At 42.7% G+C, this 22,500-nt stretch overlaps 1 protein-coding gene across 5 annotated transcripts in view; it reads right to left on the bottom strand.

Annotated features, from left to right (window-relative positions):
* The window catches only part of nav1a (neuron navigator 1a), a 162,405-nt gene that overhangs the window by 125,416 nt on the left and 14,489 nt on the right, over nt 1-22,500 (bottom strand). For all 5 annotated transcript variants that reach the window (XM_084069045.1, XM_084069048.1, XM_084069047.1 and 2 more), the window contains exon 4: nt 17,567-17,685. In XM_084069045.1, the coding sequence (XP_083925171.1) occupies nt 17,567-17,685 (119 nt within the window). The remainder of the gene's footprint in view (nt 1-17,566; nt 17,686-22,500) is intronic.

Here is a 22,500-nt window from a genome sequence, read left to right as displayed (position 1 = left end):
TAGTGCACCAGGCACCAGGCACCAGGCGAGCGTGTGTGTGTGTGTGTGTGTGTGTGTGTGTGTGTGTGTGTGTGTGTATGTGTGTGTGTGTGTCGCTCTGTCTGCGTGAGTGTGTCAGATTGATGAGACAGGCCATCCAGGGCTTGGTTAGCATGGTGACGTTGGACCACGTCACCCTCACGTCGCTGCACATCCCATCTCCATCAACACGCTAGAGTACACTGTGACTACTCTCCTCCTTTCTCTCTCTCTCTCTCTCTCTCTCTCTCTGTCCTTTAACCAAATGAACCAAATGAACCCTAACATCAAGATTCTGGAGGGCGAACACTTGGTGAAATGAGCAGATCAACAAGTTCACAGCGTGCCGCGTTACGCTGCGTTGTTGTGAGCTTGTCGATCGACAGTTTTTCAGCTAAGATGTTTGGTGGAGGGGTAGATAGACCCCTGGGGGGCTCCGGTCAACTGAGCGTTTAAGTGGTTAACCCCTTCTGGTCTTCTGCCTTAACCACATGAACCCTAGCGTCCAGAGTAGGTGAACATAATATTGGTGTGAGCGAGAGACAGAGAGAGAGAGAGAGAGAGAGCGAGAGAGAGAGAGAGAGAGAGAGAGAGAGAGAGAGAGAGAGAGAGAGAGAGAGAGCAGAGGTGGACAGTAACTAAGTACATTTACTTGCCTGATGTACAGTACCGTGCCTAATGTACTTGAGTACACTTTTTGTTTGTTTTTTGTTTTTGTTTCTTGCAAGCTGATGACTTTCCCTCCGCTACATTTTAAATAGAAATATTGTACTTTTGACTCCACTACATGTTTACGAAGGAACTCTTGGCACCGAAACGTAGCAAAAAATATATTATGACTTAACCCCTTCACGTGTTGCGACTGAGTTTGTAGATCAGCTATTTTCAATAGTTTTGAAGATTAATAAGATAAAAAGAAGATTCAAATGACAATTTCTGACAATAAACTTCGTAATTTGTATGTTTGAGTACTTGAGTATTTACTTCGTTCACTACTGATACAGAGGCAATGAGTATGACCTCACCATTCCCCCTCTGGTCTCTCCTCCATTAGAGACGTACAAGTTGATGACAGTGCAGAAGATTAACTTTGAAACTTGTGAGTCCATCAGCCCCTCACTCACTGCATGACGATCGATAAAGCTCTTTGGAGTTGGGTCTGTTTGTGTGAATATGTATAATGTGTACTGAGTGTACAGACGGATCATATCTGTTGATGTATTCACTCAGCGAGACATTAGCACACTTTAGCATCTCTTTAGAGAAGATGGGCGGGGAAGTCTGCAAGCTACACCGTAAAAATCCTCAGTGTCATTTATATGTGTGTAACTCTAAAGAGTGTACAGATGTAACCATCCATTTGGTTTAGGGGTGTGCCGATACACTAATTTCACCAAACGATACGATACGATATTTGGCTCACAACTTCGATACGATTTCGATACGGACTTTTTTTATTATGAAAATATATGGGGGAGAAAAAAAGCAGATGCAAACAAATAATTCTGTTTTTGCATTATTCAGACATGCAAACTTGTAGCTTTTCAGCTACAATAGCCGTTTTGAATCCAAATAGGGCAATAGTGTGACACCTGACCTGAAAAAAACAACAACATGTTGTCACCCTTTTCACCTCGGGGCTGTTTGCATGCCTGATTATAAGGATTTTTTTTTTCTCAAAACGATATTTTTTCCCCCCAAAATGATACATATCGTCACGAAAACGTATCGCGATATATCGCCAGACGATATATCGGCACACCCCTAATTTGGTTACATTTGTACACTCTCTGAGTTAAATTTGAGGCATAAGTATGTAACGTTGCCCTGTGTTTACAAAACAAAACAATATATATATATTTGTACCCATGCATTTCCCTCATTTCCCTCTATACAGTACCAGCAGCCATCAGCCACTGGAGTAGTGTGGTGGTGTTTACCTGTGCAGAAACTGCTGTTTGTTTTGGTAGCCCAATTACTTCCCCGTCTACCAAAACAAACAGCTTGTAGAAACAAACAGCTATTTCCATTCTTTTCTGAAAATATTTGAAAACATATGAAGATCTTTCAACATGGAACCGATTATGACGATTATGCAAAAACGATTGCGATTATCTCAAATAAATGCAATTAGGCGGTAATTAAATAATAGTGTCAGGGCCTATAGAGAGGGAGGCCGCCCAGGTTCAAATCCCGGGCATGCAGGACAGGAAACCTGCGGACTGCAGTTTTAACACTTGTGTATGATGTTATCAGGAGAACCAGTATTCAGGCCTGTGGGCTGGTTGCCCATCTTCTGTTACATTTGCATAAATCAGTTGAAAACTAAACCGGAGCTAAAACAAGCAATGTCCTGTTTGCTCGCATTCCACACTCAAACATTACAGCCATACTTCAAAAAAACGCACAATTTTTCAACAGTATACCCCAAACCGGCGCCACTTGAGCATAAAAACACTAACTGATACACACTGCATGTGTGTGTGTGTGTGTGTGTGTGTGTGTGTGTGTGTGTGTGTGTGTGTGTGTGTGTGTGTGTGTGTGTGTGTGTGTGTGTGTGCGCGTGTGTGCGCGTGTGTGTGTATAAATGTGAATACATGCTTGCACACACCTTTGGGTAAATGTGACTCTTGCTTCACTGCCATCTACTGTAGGTGTGTGTGTGCGTGTGCGCGCGTGCGTGTGTATGTGTGTGTGTGTGTGTGTGTGTGTGTGTGTGTGTGTGTGTGTGTGTGTGTGTGTGTGTGTGTGTGTGTGTTACTATACTACTGAGGACTAAACATCCCCACCAGTATAGTCGAATTTGATAAATAGACATTGTGATGACCAAAAATTGTTGTTTTGGTTAAAACAGATTTGGGGAGTTTAGACTTATACAATCAGGAAAAGATCCAGGTTAGGGTTATAGCTTGTCGGCTATTGTTTGTCTATTCTCAATGCCGTCCTAAACATTTTAGGTCCCTACAAGTATAGTAATACGAACCTGTGTGTGTGTGTGTGTGTGTGTGTGTGTCAGCTTTCTCTGCTGGCAAGCTTCTGTGTTACACTCGCACACACACACACACACAGGCTGTTTTATTGTCTAAATGGCCGGAGTCATTCATTAGCAAGCAAGCTATGGCTTTCATAAAGGGCCAACAGTTGTAGGTGGGTATCGCACACGCGGGCGCCATGCAGCGCTGTGTGGTGACAGTTATAGGGGCTCCGGGGGCCAGTAGCGGCCCAGTAAGGGGTGTAATTTAAGGCTAATAGGTGCCGTACGTCACACCCTATACCTCCCTGATGAGGGATTAAGGTCTCTCAATGGTGACTGCAGCGCCGTGCAACAAGGCGGGTTCTGTCAGCCACACAGATGCACACGCAGGGGGAAAAAAAGACACACAAAAGTCAATGCTCTGGAAGGCACGTACGTACATAAACAACTCACACAGACACACACAGAGGGACACACAGACAGATGCACAGGTAAAGCACACACACAGTAAAATCCCCACTGTTAATTTAAAAGCAGGGTCTGGGTAAGTGATATTTTTGGGTTAAAACAGAAAGTGTTTTGTTAAAAGGTCAAAGCTCTATATTCTGTAATCATAGAGGGTTTTTTTTATCATCGCTATAGAGTGCTTGTTCAGTAACAGGGGGTCTCCCTGTCTCTCCAGCTCTTTAATACACAGAACATTTATTTTCAGGTGGGTTGCCAATTTCATTCATCAGCTTCGGTTTTAGTGTTCCAGTTCCAATTTTGTTTGGTAATTTCTTTGTGTTCCTTTTTCACTTCTTTCTTCTTTGTCATTTTTAGATTTGAGCTAAAAAAGCATTATTTTACACTTTGGGCCATTCAAACCGAGTGCCACGCTACGAGCTTGTAGATCAGCTATTTTTGAAAAATCGTGAAAATGTGTGCAAATCTTTGAATATATATATTTTTAAAGCGAACATTTTTAACTCAAATCTTTGCTTCTGGGGGTCTCTGGAACAAAATATTTTGATGGGGGTCCGCGGCCAAATACATATAATTTGGGGGTCCTTGACATGAAAAAGATTGAGCACCACTGATATAGAAACATACGTTTTTCAGAAAACTGTTGAGATTTAGATGTAGAATCGGCTTCAGGTCTCAATGGGTTAAACTCTGAGAAATGTAACCAAATGGACCCTTGCAGGTCTGTTTGGTTACATTTGTACACTCTCAGAGTTACAGATGGGTGAATTTAAAGCTGAGGATTTTGCTGTGTGCTTTGGTAGTCTACATACACAGCTGCTTGTTTGTCCCAGTACTCGCCTAACTGGCTCCAAAGTCTAATCAGCAGTGATGTAAAGTAACTAAGTAGCTTACTATAATTAAGTACAATTTTGAGGTATTTTTTTACTTTGCTGGATTATTTCCAATTTTCAATACTTTTTCTTCTACTCCACTACATCTCAAAGGCAAATACTGTGCTTTTAATCCACTATAATAATTTGAAAACTTTAGTTAATACTGTAGTACTTTGTCAATTTTGATTATTTTTACAAAACATACATTAACCACCAATTAACCACCGATCTACAAACGCGTTGTGAGCTTCTAGATCTGCTATTTTCAAAAGATTTTTATACATTTTTTAGACATAATTATGATAACTTGTGTTGTGAAAGGGGACATTCTGCATGAGCACTTTTACTTTTAGTACTTTAAGTATATTTTGATGCCAATACTTTTGTACTTTTAAACAAGTACATTTTAAATACCAGACTTTTACTAGTAACTGAGTATTTCTAGATTGCGGTATTGATACTTTTATTTAAGTAAAAAAATGTCAGTACTTTTTCCACCACTGTTGTCTAGTCTACATACAGCTGCTTGTTTGTTCCGGTACTCGCCTAACTGGCTCCAACGTCTAATCAGGTTAATATATATGGCTGACGTGGGCACATATTCTGTTTTCTCAGCCAGGAGAAAACAGAAACCCCCCCCCCCCCCCACATACACACACACACACACACACACACACACACACACACACACACACACACACACACACACACACACACACACACACACACACACACACACACACACACACACACACACACACACACACACACACACACACACACACACACACACACACACTTTGTCTTACTGACTAAACTAAACTAACTAACCAAAGTTTCATTAGAAAACAAATGTTTCCTATTGTTGCTTTGTACACTGAAAAAGGGAAAATTGAAAGAACTGGGGATATTATTGTATGTGCAAAGAAAATAATGGACCAAGTGTAACAATAAGGACTTTCACACAGAGACGGGAATTATGATAACTATAAAAGGACAGACAAATGTGAACTGAATGCAAAGCACTGAAATGTATAATGTTTTTCCCCTGTAATGACAAACTGTGAACACCAAAAAGAAAAGAAAAGACATTTTTCCAAATCCAAATCCTCTTACCTAACCCTGACCCTAAACCTTAAGTGTCTGAGCTTAATCCCATCCCCAACCTAAATCTTTTCACGACTGTAAATCATCGTCGTCACGGGGACATGAACAATGTCCCCCGCAAAGGTGAATTGTTGCTGGTTTTACTATCCTCCAGGGGACTTTCCCCAAAAAGATAATAAAAGACCACACACACACACACACACACACACACACAACAATATGGGAACCCCATTCGGTTTAAAAAAAATCTTGAGCGATAACACACACACACACACACACACACACACACTCGCACGCGCACACACACGCACACAGAGCATGCTGAGTGACTGACCCATATCATTCGGCTTGGCATCAGCTAACCTGGTGAACTTATGATAAGTGCCAGTACCTGATATTAGTTTACACATTCATCACACTATAGAGAGAGAGAGAGAGAGAGAGAGAGAGAGAGAGAGAGAGAGAGAGAGAGAGAGAGAGAGAGAGAGAGAGAGAGAGAGGGAGGGAGGGAGGGGAGGGAGGGAGGGAGGGAGGGAGGGAGGGAGGGAGAGAGAGAGAGAGAGAGAGAGAGAGAGAGAGAGAGAGAGAGAGAGAGAGAGAATTGACAACAATTTACAATTTAGCAGATGTTCTTATGCAAAGCAACTCATGAAGTGAGAGTGAGAGTGAGAGAGACACTGAGGTGGAGATGAGAGAGAGAGAGAGAGAGAGAGAGAGAGAGAGAGAGAGAGAGAGAGAGAGAAGAGAGAGAGAGAGAGAGAGAGAGACACGCTGAGGGGGAGATATGAGAGAGAGAGAGAGAGCGTTAACTTAGCATGTGTGTATATTTGCTCTTCTAAACTGTTTAGAACAGATAAGGCAGTATGTCTCCGCACAGCAGTCATGTGAGTTAGCCAGTGTGTGTGAGAGAGAGACACACACACACACACACACACACACACACACACATTATAAATACGTGTTTACAAGGTTACACGGGGTCCGAGGCAGTGAAAGGAAAAGTACTGAGAGAGAAGAGAGAGGCACAGTGTTGCTGTGGATGTAACTAATCTCATCACAGAGAAGAGAGACTCCAACTTTAGAAGGAGCGCTTCCCCTTTTCTCTGCTGTGAACAGATGGCGTGTGTTCTCATTTCTTTCTCTCTCTCTCTCGCTGTCTCTCTCTTTCTCCCACTCGCTGCACACTTCAAGCCTTTTTGCTATGCATTTCTCATTTTGGTGCTATTATTGCATTGGTTCTCCACCTGGTGGGCAACCAGCCCGTGAGGTGCATTGCAAGTGGCCCCCAAGTAATTGGCAAAACACTACGATTTTAATGGTAATATAACATTAACATGGCCCGGACCACTGGCGTAGCGGTCCAGGCACCTATAGGCTACAATGTAGCCTGACAGCGCGCGTCACGGGTTCGAGTCCCGATCCCGACGACCTTTGCTGCGTGTCACTCCCTCATCTCTCTCTCTCCTGCCGTTTCCTGTCTATCTACTTCACTATCAATAAAGGCATAAAAAGCCCAAAAATAAATCTTTAAAATATATATAACATGAACTTAAAACATGGACACATTTTAAGATGGGGGTAAGATGACATGAAAAGGTTTGAGAATCACTGATATTATAGCAAAATAAGTTTTAAAAAAAAAGAGATTTGAGTTACAAATGTTCGCTTTAAGAGATATATGTAGTCAAAGATTTGCACAAATGTTCAAGCTTATTTTTCCAAAAATGTGCTTGTATATCTGCTATTTTTGAATAGCCCAAAGTATAAAATAATGTTTAAAGTGGTTAAAATCTAAAATGACAGATGCTTTAAAATGACAGATGATGTCTTGATGGGTTAAGTGGTCAGATGGGTGGGCCAGCGAATGGTGGTTCTCGTCCCAGAAAAGGTGGAGAACCACTGGTCTATTGTATGGTGATAATTACAGGGTGATGGTACGTGACAGAAGAAGGAGGGACGAAATGAGGAGAAACGGAATGGAAGCAGAAACAGAGCAGAAACCACACTGTTGGAGAATACTGAGTGTTCAAATGGACCCGAGTCATTCTCCTCAAAAACATGACTTGGGTCCATTCATCGTTACTAAGAAGGTGACGAATTATGGATAAATGAACAAGTGAGGATTTTGACTGTGTCGAGAGAAAGAACGAGGGATGCTGGCCGAGGAGGAGGAACTCATTCAATCCGGGAACGCATAGTGTGTCATTTTACATTTTTATAGCTATAACCATTATTTTATACTTTGGGCTATTCAAAAATAGCAGATCTACAAGCTCATATGAGCTTGTAGATCTGCATTTTTTGGGGAAAAATCGTGGAAATTTGTGCAAATCTTTCAATGTATATGTTTTTTAAAGCGAACATTTTTAACTCAAATCTTCTGTGGATTCTACATCCTAACAGTTAAAAAAAATGAACTTATGTAGCTATAATATCAGTGGTTCTCTTTTTTTCATGTCAAGGACCATCCAAAATGATATGTATTCGGGCGCGGACGCCCAACTCAAAATATTTTGTTCCAGGGACCCCCATGCAGAAGCAAAGATTTGAGTTAAAAATGTATGTATAGGCCTAGACCGTGGCGTCGCGGTCTAGGCACCCTGGTTGAAAATCCTTAATAGCAGTGTGCCGCGGGTTCGCGTCCCGTTCCCGTCGGCCTTTCCTGCATGTCTTCCCCCCATCTCTCTCCCCATTCTTCCTGTCAGACTACTTTCCCTGTCCCTCTTCAATGAAAAATAATAAAAAACTACCAAAAACAAATCTTTAAAAATGTATGTATATATTTCAAAGATTGAATGGGATAACAGAGGAAGGCTCCCCAGTCAGACGTGAGCCAGGAGGGCCACATAACAGAGGAAGCCTGTAAGACAGAGAGAGGATATCCTGCCTGCCTGCTCCAACCGCCCGCCGCCGCTACTACTGTTAGCCTGCGTCCGCTAGCGCGCTAAACAGGAACACGCGGGGAAGAATACCACACCGTGACACACACACACACACACACACACACACACACACACACACACACACACACACACACACACACACACACACACACAGGTGCTGGACCAAGACAATAACATGACTACTAGAGGTCAGCTCGTAAAGCTGAGACCGTAACACTGACACATATAGCTGTCTTGGTTGAGTCAAATGGGTGTGTGTGTGTGTGTGTGTGTGTGTGTGTGTGTGTGTGTGTGTGTGTGTGTGTGCGTGTGTGAGTAAGTAAGTAGAGTTGCAACTATTGAATATTTTCTTAAGCGATTATTCTATCAATTACTTTTTCAATTAATCGAATAATTGTGTAGTAAGTGTGTTTTTTATATCGACACATTAATGCGAACAAAATACTAATATAATTTGTGTAATCAACTAAATGGATACATTTGATTATTCAAATTATTAGTTTCATCATACATTGGTGAGGTGATCTACAACGCGATGTGAGGCGACGTGACACGTTTGATACTTTTGCAATATTTTGTCATATTTGTCACAAAAAAGGGGGGGTGGGGGTGCCCGGATCGCTGGCCTAGCGGGTCGCGGGTTCGAGTCCCGTTCCCGACGACCTTGGCTGAGTGTCTCTCCCCGTCTCTCTCTCCCTCTTTCTTGCCAATCTTCACTGAAAAACTATCAATAAAGACAGAAAAAGGCAAAACAAACAAAATCTTAAAAAGGGGGGGAATGAGAGGAATGTGAGAGAGAGAGAAAGAGAGAGAGAGAGGCAGGCCTCTATGGACGGCCTGCATGACCTAGGCTGATGTGTGGGCTATGACTCAGTAGCCGGAGCATTGGGGCGACGTCTCTACTAAATGTTATCCATGACAATGACATGAGTGACTCACACACTCTGACTACAACTTCCGGAGGCCTAACTTGTTAATCCTACAAAAACACCATTCTCTCCCAGGGATGAGAGTCATACACATACTTATGATTCACACATAATGTACAGTACACACACAACTCAAACTCAGTGGCCTCTAAACTCAGTGCTTTCAAATGAAAAAATACAACAGCAGTTATTTACATGTGTAAAGACTGTTCGTTGAATGTGTGTGTGTGTGTGTGTGGGGGGGGGGGGGGGGGGGGGTTGCTCTTTGCGGACAGTCCCTCAGAGATGCCTCCAGTGTGTTGACATTCTCAGCACACCTCCCAGTGGTATCCCACAATGCCACGGTGCAGAGGCTGGTTGCCTGGTTACCGCGTGGTATGGGTGTAGACGAGTTCATTAACAGTGTGAATGTGTGTGTGTGTGTGTGTGTGTGTGTGTGTGTGTTATTGTGTATTATGTGTATGTGTGAGTGTGCGTGCGTATTTATTTATGTGAGATTGTGTAGGTAGAGAGGAATTTGCAGCGTTTGCAATGAGAATTTAAAAAAATATATGAAAAAAGGAAATATCTGGCACAGAGAAAGTGTGTGGATGTTTCTATGTATGTCTGTGTGCATGGGAATGCATATGTGGGTGCACGTGTGCGTGTGTGTGCGCAATGTGAAGACATCCTGGAATGCATGCATCAAATATCAATGGACTGTGTGCGCTTATATGTGGGACGTCTCAATTCTTCATGGGTTATTAATTTGACCGCTGGATGCTTTTGTGACAGACTTCCCAGATGTTTGTGCGTGTGCGTGTGTGTGTGTGTGTTTGTGTGTGTGTGCATGCGTGGGTCTGACAGCATCACACATGACTGGTCCTATTATCCGGTTCCCTGAGTTGGGAGTTCAGGGGGTCAAAGGGGTCTAACTCAACTGTTACAGTATGAACCCAACCATCCCAAGCCCCCCAGGATCGCGGAGGATTACTGAAGCAAGACCTGTCCTGGTGGCCAAATCTTGTATTGCAATAAAGCGGGGGTCTTCAATGTTTCTTTTCCAGACCAAGGACCCCCTAGCTGAGAGAGAGAGACGAAGCCGGGAACCCCCCCACCCCCCCCCCACTACATATTGTATAAAATTGTGTTGCAGTTTAAACTTTTTCATAGATTTCACAGATAGCTTCATAGACTTGTTTGACAACACTATCATCAGTGTTGGATTCATGTCTCAGACTGTTAACCATGCACGTGAACAGTCAACACTGAGTAAACTTGACCTGTCACGCTGTACTTGGACTGCTCTTCTTCCCCCTCTACACCAAACGTCTTTGCCGAAAATAGCAGATCTACAAGCTCACAATGCCTCGCAGCGCGAGGCGTTGTGAGCTTGTAGATCTGCTATTTTTGGCTAAAGTTCTCCTCAGAATAGGGATGCTTGGGTTCAAGTGGTTAATGTAAAAAATGTACCCTATCACACAAAGATTCATCCTTTTCTTTATATACAACTCTATGATCCCTCCTCAGTCCCTTCATTGAATGTCTGCAGCCCTTACTGAGGGTCTCTCACACTGTCTAAGTGTCCATGGGGGGATGCGAACGAAAGAGGAGGATATCGTTTACAATTTAGGCATTTAGCAGACGCTCTTAATCCAGAGTGATTTACAGTAAGCAAGGAAAACATGATGTACTACAGCAAATGCATAGAAATAGTAATCTAGTAATCTAGGATCATAGGTAATCTGTACATTAAAACTATACACACTATAGGATGCCAGGTCTACAAAATGACCTGGCATCTGTCTACATAACATGCTATCTAAATGACATTTTAGCCTTTACATAAGCCTGCAAGCCAGGTCGTCGAGGTTAGGGCAAGTGTTACGGCAAGTATAGAAGGAGAAGTGCGTAGAAGAAGGAGAAGGAGAAGAAGAAGAATGAGGAGGAGGAGGAGGAGGTTCTGTCTCACTGCATTGTAATATCAGTCCTTGATGGTTCAGTGTGCAAAAGTATTGGGTGGGGGGTGCATATGTGTGTGTGTGTGTGTGTGTGTGTGTGTGTGTGTGTGTGTGTGTGTGTGTGTGTGTGTGTGTGTGTGTGTGTGTGTGTGTGTTTAAAAGTGTTAATAGCTAACTACTAGGGCCGGGACTTTATCGCGTTAATTTAGATCAATTAATTACATTAAAATTATCGCGTTAAAAAAATTAACGCATTTTAATCGCACCTATTTTTGCACCGCGGAACGTTTCTCACTGGACGAGTTTCAGACGGACCGTTTATAGCAGCGCACCAACAGACGGTAATTCTCACTTCTCAGGTAGCCTGGGCAGCATTCCTTTTCGGGTATATGATCCGGTCGGGAAAAAAAAGAAAAGCGACCGGATCGCGACAAACCGGAAAGACGTCTCACCCCAAAATAGGTCCGTCCCCAAAATCCTTGATACGGCGTAGTTTAGCTTATTTTTTAAATATAAATGTGAGTGTACTTTCCAGAGACTATTTAGCGTCTGTATTATCCATATTATCCCACGGGGAAATTCTATTCCATTTAAATAGGGATTGGGGAACCAAAACAAAGCGGCACCGCAAAACCGGATCGCGACAAAACCGGAAAGAGGATGCTTTTTTTTTTTTTTTTTTCAGTAGGCGTGGTCTAGACCGGATCATATGGGCCTTCAGTAACGAATACCAGGCTTTCCTCCGAGGTGGAAAGACTGGTGATGCGAGGTTACTTCTCAGGCATGACAGACAACAACAAAGTCACTGCAGCCAGCACAGTGCATGAAAACATGATGCCTGCTTGATAATGTTGCCTGGGCAAGTCAGAATCTGTAATGGAAGCCCCCGCCTACACGCGCGTTTGTCCCGTTGGGGGGGGGGGGGGGGGGGGGTGCGCTGGTGCGGGGGGTTTCACGATGCGGATCACATGCGCGCGATTTTTATTTATAATAATTAATGAATCTACTATAAAACAACAGTAACAACACTCTACCAGCCTCCAGTGGTGGAAAATAGCTGATCTACAAGCTCACAATGCCTTGCGCTTGTAGATCTGCTATTTTCACATGGCTACTGTAATGTTTTATTTTTATAATAATAATCGAAATCTACAAAGTAACTAGTAACTAAAGTTTTCAAATAATTGTAGTGGAGTGAAAGTACAATATTTGCCTCTGAGATATAGTGGAGTTACTGGAGTGGAAGTAAAACTATTAGAAATTGGAAATACTCGAGTCAATGCAAATACCTCAAAATTGTACTTAAGTACAGTTCTTGAGTACATGTACTTAAAGACGTATGCCAAAATCCATTTGAAAAAAATGCTTTTCACTGTTCTCAGGTCAAATATTGATATGCGATTAAAATGCGATTAATTGCGATTAATTAATTACAAAGCCTCTAATTAATTAGATTATTTTTTTTAATCGAGTCCCAGCCCTACTAACTACCTGTGATGCTTTGAGAGCTTAGATCAGCTATTTTTTTTTAAGAGAGACAAAAAAATCTTGAATACTTTCGAAAAGTTTTAACACCACCAATCTTTTATCTGGGTCCCTCCCTGCCAGTAAATCTTTTCAGATGGAGGGCTCGATCCTGTCCAACGCCAAGCCACTGATTAGGTTAACCAAAGAAGATTATGTTGAGCAGATTTAAGAGTGTCAAAATGATATTCACCAATCACCAGGCTCTGCAAGACTATTAAAGGGATGGTTTGTTTCAAGTGTAGCAATTAGCCTCCACACCGATTTCACACCTTGAAAAGTTGGAGGTTAAGACCACAGCTTGCCTCGTATGTGATGGAAGCTTATCAAAATTAGCATAACAACATGGATGTGGATCTGTGCATCTGTGTGACATTGTCTGGGTGTATTATATTAGGCAACTGTACATGCTTTTTGCGTGTGTGTGTCTGTGTCTCTGTGTGTGTGTGTGTGTGTGTGTGTGTGTGTGTGTGTGTGTGTGTGTGTGTGTGTGTGTGTGTGTGTGTGTGTGTGTGTCATCTGACATACATTGAGTGCATCCATAGGGAGTATCGGTCTATACTCTCTACTACTGCAGATGAAAGATGATCCCCAAATCCAATCACACCCATCTTTCAAAAAACATCTGTGTACTGTCAACCATGAGTGTGTGTGTGTGCGTGCGTGCGTGCGTGCACACACACACACACACACACACACACACACACACACACACACACACACACACACACACACACACACACACACACACACACACACACACACACACACACACACACACACACACACAAAAACACACATCTCTCCAGGGAGCATGCACAGGTCAGGAGGTCTGTGGTCTAATTGAAAGAACACATGGTGCCCCAGTCAAGTTGAATGTTCAGGTCTTCATCAGGAGGCTCCGAGATGGGAGAGCTGATGATGATAAATGCCACGATTCAGCCCGTATGAATATAAAACACATGGGGATCATTTAATCTGGGCCCTGATGGCTTTGTTATCCCGGTCACTCCAGAAAGAAACGTATAACCGAATCAACACACAATACATTTCATTCAACTCTTCTGTATTGTTGTGTGTAGTCACATTAGTGGCGTTTGGCGGGGGGTGGGGGGTGGGGGGTGGGGGGGGATACGGGGGCTGATATGTTTTAAATAAGATCATATCGACCTTCGGTGACACGTTTTCTTTTCATCTCTCGCTAAATCTATCAGCGTCCCTTTTCCGGCCCGGGGTCTCCCGTTTCGTTTCACTAAACCCAGTGACCTTCCCGTGTTCACATCCCCCCCCCACCCCCTGCTGCATCTCGCCCCCCTCCTCTCCCACCAGCTAGCTGCTTCCTGCCTGCACTCCCTTCCTCCCCCGTTACGTGAATTACAGTTATTACAGTGTCAGCCCACCCTCCGTGTCAGAAGCACTGCTTATAAGAGGGAACCCGTTAACCCGTTAAGACCGGGAACACATCTGTGTGTAACCACTTAAAAAACATTATTTCCATACTTTTGGCTATTCAAAAATAGCAGATATACAAGCTCATAGCACGGCACCGAGTGCCGCGCTATGAGCTTGTAGATCTGCTATTTTTTTTTTTTAATGCTGAAACTGTGTGCAAATCTTTGAATATTTTGGAAAAAATTGATGAAAATAGCAGATCTACAAGCTCACATGCGAGGCGTTGTGAGCTTGTAGATCGGCTATTTTCAAATAGCCTAGGTATAAAATAGGGCTAAAGTGGTTAATGTATGTTTTATAATGTAATGTGTGCAAATCTTCGAATATATTGTACATTTTTGAAAATTTGTAACTCAAACTCTTTGCTTCTGGGGGTCCCTGGAACAAAATATTTTGAGATGGGGGTCCGCGGCCAAATACATATCATTCTGGGAGGTCCTTGACATGAAAAAGTTTGAGAACCACTGATATTACAGCAACATAAGGTTGTTCAAAAAACTGTTAGGATTTAGAAGACATTTGTAGAATCCCCCAGAAGCAAAGATTTGAGTTACAAATGTTCGCTTTAAAAAATACATATTCAAAGATTTGCCAAAAAAAATCATGATTTTTCAAAATAAAAATGCAGATCTTCAAGCTCATAGCGCGGCACTCGGTGCCACGCTATGAGCTTGTAGATCAGCTATTTTTGAATAGCCAAAGAAATCAAAAAATGACAGATTCTTTCCCGGTCTAAACGGGTTAAGACACTTCGGCTCTGTTCCTCAACGCCTGCTAGGGACCAATTAACGAGGACCACAACCGCAGGCCGAGGCTGAGCCGCTACGCCTTCAAAGGGAGCTGGGGTTTGGTCCCTCTGCCACGGGGCTGGTCCCATCCCCCACACCACGGCCCAGCTGGGTGACACACAACTAGACCGCTCTATTCTAGTGTATACTGGTCCAATAAAGTGATGGGAAGGTCCAGAATAAACACGGAGAAATACAGACAATTAACGAGACTAACACATGTGCATGTGCAGTGGGCGAGGTTACGTGGGTTTACAAGCACGCACGCACACAAACACACACACTATAACAACTAACACAGGGGTCTTCAACGTTTTCAGGCCAAGGACCCCCTAGTTGAGAGAGAGATGAAGCAGGGACCCCCTACTCTATATTGTATAAAATTGTGTTTCATATTAAAGTTTTTTTTTTTTTACTTAGTCTGCTCTTTTTTCCCTCTACACCTATATCCTCTTTGCCAAAAATAGCCGATCTACAAGCCCTCGAGAGCTTGTAGATCTGCTATTTTCGGCTAATGTTCCCCTCAGAAAAGGAATTGTAGGGTTCAAGTGGTTAATGTAAAAAAACTAAATCATATCACACAAAGATTTGGCGGACCCCCTATAGTAGCTCTGAGGACCCCCTAGGGGTCCCGGACCCCCTGTTGAAGACCCCTGAACTAACACATACATTAACTACAGTATTGATTGTAGATCTCCATTTTTATATATTTATATATAATGTTCTTGTCTTATGGGGTTCCCATGGCACTTAGCATTTATTTAACACGGTACTACTGTATAACCTAGTGATATCTCGCATGTGTGTGCTTTTGTATCCTGGTCTAAAATGGTCATATTGTACAGTACAGTACAGTATATGTGCCCCTAGGGGGGGCCGGTTGACATAAAAGCACAGTATAAGGAGCTGAACACTTCACTTCAGAGTGAGGTGAGCTGATCTCCCTCCATATGATCCATAAAGCCACCAAAATAAAGCCATATATCCCTGTTTCCCGTCCACATCTATACTGTATAGTCAAGACCAGTGAACAGTGCAATGCGTGAGTACTGTATGTGTGGGTTAGGATCACACCACTGACTGGTCTGCAGGCATGTGGGGAGTGGGTTCATGGTTTCAGATCACTGAAGTTTGTTATTATGATGATGGGAGGAAGAAGAATGAAGGAATTCTTACCACCCCCCCCCCCCACACACACACACACACACACACACACACACACACACACACACACACACACACACACACACACACACACACACACACACACACACACACAGAGTCACACATGCACAGTGGTGGAAAAAGTACTCAAATGTTTTAATCAAGTAAAAGTATCAATACTGCAGTGTAGAAGTACTCTGTTACAAATAAATGTTCGGAATTCAAAATTTACTTCAGTAAAAGTTGTGAGCTTGTAGATCAGCTATTTTCAAATAGCCTGGGTATAAAATAGGGCTAAAGTGGTTAATTAATGTATGTTTTATAATGTAATGATTTATATCTGCAAATGAATTAGTAACTAAAGTTTTCAAATAATTGTAGTGGAGTGAAAGTACAACAGTTGCCTCTGAGATGTAGCGGAGTAGAAGTAAAAAAGTATAGACAATTGGAAATACTCCAGTAAAGTAAAAGTAGCTCAAAATGTTGCTTTAAAAAGTACAGTACTTAAGTAGATGTACTTAGTTACTTTCCACCACTGCACACATGCATGCACAAATGCACAAGCACAAATACATGCACGCACGCACGCACGCAGTCACACAATTAGGCCAAGTGCCTCCACACACACAGGGCTGAATGGGAGAGCGTGACAGACACACACTTGGACAGAGTCAGGTCTTGCTTTGAGACGGTGGCTGACTCCATTGAAACGAGGAGGAGGAGGCCATGAGCCCAGCCAGCCAGCGGCTGGCATGTCTTGTCTCATGCCATCTATTGAACACTGGGAGCAGTGGGAATGAATGGCTGCATGCTGGACGTGTGCCCCGTACCTGCCACTATTGTAGGCCTCCATGGCTCCATCAGCCTCACACACTATCTGAATGGACACAACTAGACTACTATACACAGCTAATAATATGACTGGGACTACCCCAGAGAGAGAGAGAGAGAGAGAGAGAGAGAGAGAGACTTAACCACTTAAAGAGCCACTATAGAATCCACATCGTGGGGAAAACGTGCACAGAAAATACCAGATATTTAATGTAGAGCGAAAACAGAAAAGTTACCGGTATAGAGCCACGTTTGCAATGCATATGTGTATAACCATACAGTAAGTACATCAGTATATAAATCGTCTCTGTCGGGTGGAAATCTCATGTCCAAAACTGTTACTTTTCAGGATGAAAATTCAAAAACAAATGCAAAAGTAGCAGATCGACAAGTTCAAAGCGCGCCGCATTCGAGCTTGTGGATCTGCTACTTTTGATGCTTTTGTGTGTGATCAAGTAGGACGTTAATTTCTGCCCGACAGCAATGAAATGTAATTGAGCAGTGGGCGGACGTACATGTGGGAATGCACGTATATCTGTGTGTGTCTGTGTGTGTCTGTGTGTGTGCGTGTGCGTGTGCGTGTGCGTGTGTCTAACCTGGTGTCAGGTCGTCACAGCAGACCTCTATGGACCCAGAAGAACAGTCACTGAGCTCGTCCACTGAGACGTCACTGTCCTGAACCTGGAGCCTGTCAACCATGACACTGCTCACACTGCTGTCACATGACCCACACACACACACACACACACACACACACACACACACACACACACACACACACACACACACACACACACACACACACACACACACACACACACACACACACACACACACACACACACACACACACACACACACACACACACACACACACACAAACAGGTTTGTACTTTGCATCACTTGTGAGGACATCAACATTTTAAGACAAGAATCCAAAATAGTCAGAAAAATAGCAGATCTACAAGCTCACAAGTTGTGAGTATAAAATAGGGGGAAACTCAAACCCCCCCAAACCCTAAACCTAACCTCTAACTAACTATTCCTAACCCTAAACCCAACCTGAATATTTTCTTAATTGTAATCATGAATCTAAAACTAGCGCTTTCCTAAGTTACAAAGTGCAGCACAAAATCACACAAAATAAAATGACAAAAGGGAACATAAAAAGGGAACACAAAAATGTGCTTGAAAAAAGGTAACATAATAGGAAAGGGACAAATAGGACTTCTGGGCCTCACAAGTGTAGTAATACACACTTCACTATGTTATCAACTCAATACATGTTTACAGTGACTCATTTCATATACAAAGTGTTTTACATATGGCACGAAAAGACATTTAAAGGCATTTAAAAGCATAATAAAATAGAGATTAAAAGGCATAATAAAAAAACAAATCAATACAATAAATAAATATCATGGTGTAATTATGGTTGTATGTCTGGGGTATCGTAATATGAAAGAGCATTTCATATTCAGACGGCATAGTGAGAGTGATTTATACTTCATTGTACCACGGTGTTACTTGCTGAAAATTGCAGATCTACACGCTCACAGCGCGTTGCATGGCGGCGTGTTGTGTGCTTGTAGATCTTCTATTTTCGTCTATGTCTGCTATTTGAGTATTGGGTATGCGTGCACTATGCGTTTAGAACACAGACGGAGACTCTTCTCCCTCCTGGCTCCCACGCTAAGAGCTAAGTAATGCTGCATTCAGATTGCATCAGGTAGATGCATAGTGTATGGCATACATTGCCATCTCAGCTGTCTGCTCTCTTTGAAATGCTTTTTTAATGTATTTTATTTTATTGAGTTAATACAACAGCAAGATCCTTTTCTAGTTTATTTGGCTCTGATTTGTGCCATTAGAGAAAAAAGAATATATATATATAAGGCATTGGTTCTCAAAGTGGGATCCGGGGACCCCCAGGGGTACTTGCGGGGGTTCCAGGGGGTCCCCAGCTAAATGATGGATAGGCACCAAATGGACCCTTATGGGTCTGTAACTCTGAGAGTGTACAAATTGAACCAAATGGACCCTAACGCGTCCATTTGGTTCCCTTTGTACACTCTCAGAGTTACGTTAACATTGATTTTACAATACAAATTGGGGTCCCAGGGCTAGAAATGCCATTAAATGGGGGTCCCTAATGCATGTCAAACTGGGGGTCCTTGAAATTAAAATGGTTGAGAATCACTGCTAGAGAGCCGTGAAAATCTTCTCTTATGGGGGTCCCTGGCTTATCTTTTGAAATGGGGGTCCGCGGGCTAATAAGAGTCAATTTGGGGGTCCTTGATATGAAAAAGTTTGAGAACCACTGATATAAGGCATGACCATAGAGGTGGAGTTCTATGGAACATGATGATGGAGCGCACCTTTTCACTACCAAAATGTCGTGAGTGGCTACAGAGACGAGACAACTGGATGTCTGACACTATTCAGAATGAGATCCTGGAAATCCTTGCTCATGCTGTTCAAAGACATATTGTGAAAGACGCGAGAGAGCACTTTCTATGGATTAACTGCAGACACCGATATTACGTCATCACAGCAGTTTTTCTGTAGTCTACAGTATGTCAATTCACAACTGGAGGCAGTTAATGTTTTTTTTATGGTTTTACAATGCACCGGATTCAACTGGGGAAACGCTTTTTTCCTGCATTAAAGATGTTTTCATTCGCTTGAACTTGCCACTGGAGCGTTTAAAGGGATTTTGTTGTCATTATGCCCCACAAGATGGGCTGTACGCACACAAGCCATTTCAGGCATCTGTCCCTCATATGCAACCTTGTTGGAGACACTGAAAATATTGTAGCAGGATAAAACAGTCAGAGGAGATGCTTGCTCATTTTTTTAATATAGATACAGACAAGCTACAAAAGCCAGAACATACTTTGGACTTTTGTGCTGCCATGCTCTTTTAGCGCCATGTGAATCTGTAGCCACGTCTTTACAGAGTGAGAAGGCAAGCGCTAGGGGAACACAGGAGATTGTGACTGCATGACAGGGGCGCATGCATGCACTGAGAAAAGATAGAGTTGTTCAGGATATGTACTTGTGCAAAAAGCAACAATCTGCAAATGCCCCTTCCTCTACGAACCAACAGAACACCTGCCCGTTTTAGGGACACAGAGGAGACAGAGGACATAGTGACAGATGTGGGGAGAAGCAGTGGAGGTGTGAGTACTATGAGGCCTTAGATCTTGTGACAACCGAGCTAGATTGTCATTTTGACCAAGAAGGAATGCAAGTTTGCAAACACTTATCGATGCTGCAAATGGGGTCTATGCAGCATTGAATGAGGATGTTGCGGGAAAGCTCCCCATTCAGATTGACAAGAGACCGTCTCCTTACGCAGCTCACATTGCTGGGTGACCTCTCCAAGAAAGAAAGACTCAAGACAGCTCAAGATGTAGCTGGATTCGTCGGAAGATTACATCCTCAAACAACATCATCACTCAAAGAGGTGGATAAGTTGATACAACTCTGTCTCTGTCTACCTGTCTCTGCTGCTTCCTCTGAGAGGACGTTCTCCACTCTGCGCCGCCTAAAAACTTGGCTAAGGACAGTGACATCCTTGATACAATTAACATTCAGCCACTGATGAAGAAGTTCATCGACAACACACCAGAAAGGAAATCTACCTTTGGTGTCTTCAAATAGGTAAGACATGCATTATATAAGCCTATTAATTATTGTTTATTGCCGCAGCTGCTGCTGCCGCCGTGCCGAGCAGCAAGCCTGTTGGATATAATTTATCCATGTGCAATTTTTTTTATTTTGTATTCTATTAGTGTTGTGAAAACGGGGAGTTTGTAACTGAGGCTTATTGGACCTTTTTGCGTTAAAAAGTGTGCGTGTGTCATTGACCGTCTAGCTGCTGTGATTTGCATAATACACAGGCTCTTTAATTTCCAATACAAGTAACTGTAAAATCCAACACACTGTTGATGAAATAGAACACAGTCTTTGTAGTATGTATGTGAGCATGTGTACGTGCTGCGCTGCGTGGGAAATAACTAGTAATTATGCAGCATGCTTGTGCACTGTCTGCAGCTCATTGTTACGCCGTTGAAAAATAAAAAATAAAAAGCGCACACGCCCCCAGCACAGCCCCCCTTGCTATAAATTACTTCCCACGCGTATGGCCTAGGTGTTCCTGCACAGTCTGACGTGATATACTGTACATCTCCTCCTTAAACTCCACCAGCTGGGATAATATATTTATGTATTCACGTATCTATATATAAGACCATTGCTTCAGAATTGGATTTTAAATGGCGGAATTCAGCTCTACGGCACTTCATGGAAAATGTGCTTGATGGATATTTTCTTATCACCCTATGAGATTCAGATTAATTTCACATAGATAATAAGAAGACTCACACAGGCAGCCATTGTGTAAAAGTAATTAGATTAGATTTATTGCAGAGAGCGGACGAAGGTTGACGGTCCCAGATGAGGCTAAGTGGCTCTCCCCCTCTAAACAGTCACCGCAAGGAGTTTATAACAGGACCCTTTATCTCATGGGTAACCCATAGCAACATAAACAATGGCATCATACGTAGGTTTAGACACAGATGAGTTCCGGGGGGAAAGGGAACTCCTTCCATTGGTCGAGAGGGAAGATGAGGATGAAGAGTAACTGAAACCCAAGTTGGGTCCCCAGCAGCATGCATGCAGCATGCTAGCTCTGCCATGGTTCTGTCAATTGTTTTTGGGCGCTATTGGTAGCCAAGCTGGTAAATAGGACATTACGTCATATCTTGTTTTTAAATAGATGCTAGTTACTATGCAGACATACAGTATGCTGTTCAATTGTTCTCGTTTTTTCTTTTCTTTTTCTTTGATCTGTTTTTTCTTCACCGCCAAGGTTGTTAAGGAATGCTATTTAGATCCCTGTAGCATATCGCTTGGACAGATGCTATGTTCATTGTTTAGGGACAGCATTGTTCTCTCTGCACTTATGTGACTATTTACCTTGTTGTTTGTTGACTACTAGAGTTCATGCCTAAGGCCAATGTATGTTTGGAGCGACAAGTGTGGAGCGTGTCTAATACAATGTTAGTTCTCAAAGTGGGGTCCGGGGACCCCCAGGGGTCCTTGGAAGGGTTCCAGGGGGTCCCCAGCTAAAGTAGTTAACATATAGCATCACAATCATTTGAACTATTTTATCCATTTACTGTCTATGGTGGCAATTAAAGAATAGTTTACAATTTACAATTTTGACTCTTATCCAGAGTGACTTAAAAGTGAAAGATGGGTCTAAATATCTATCGGGCAGAAACCTTGCTTGTATCTCCATATTTAAACTTTTTTTTCCATAAATGAATGCCCTGCTTCATCATACAAGAGTGTTGCACAAAAGTAGTGCAAATAGTCGATCTACAAGCTCACAACGCGTCATATCATGATGCGTCGTGAGCTTGTAGATCGGCTATTTTCACTATTTTAAAATGTTTTTCAAAGAATTATGAAAAAGGAATGGTTTTGGACATACAGTACAAGGTTTCCACTCGACAGCAAC

The sequence above is a fragment of the Gymnoscopelus microlampas genome (assembly GCF_963454915.1).
Source record: "Gymnoscopelus microlampas genome assembly, chromosome: 10".
Taxonomy (NCBI): domain Eukaryota; kingdom Metazoa; phylum Chordata; class Actinopteri; order Myctophiformes; family Myctophidae; genus Gymnoscopelus; species Gymnoscopelus microlampas.
Note: the sequence above shows the minus strand (reverse complement) of the source record. Positions and strands in the feature narration are given on the sequence as shown.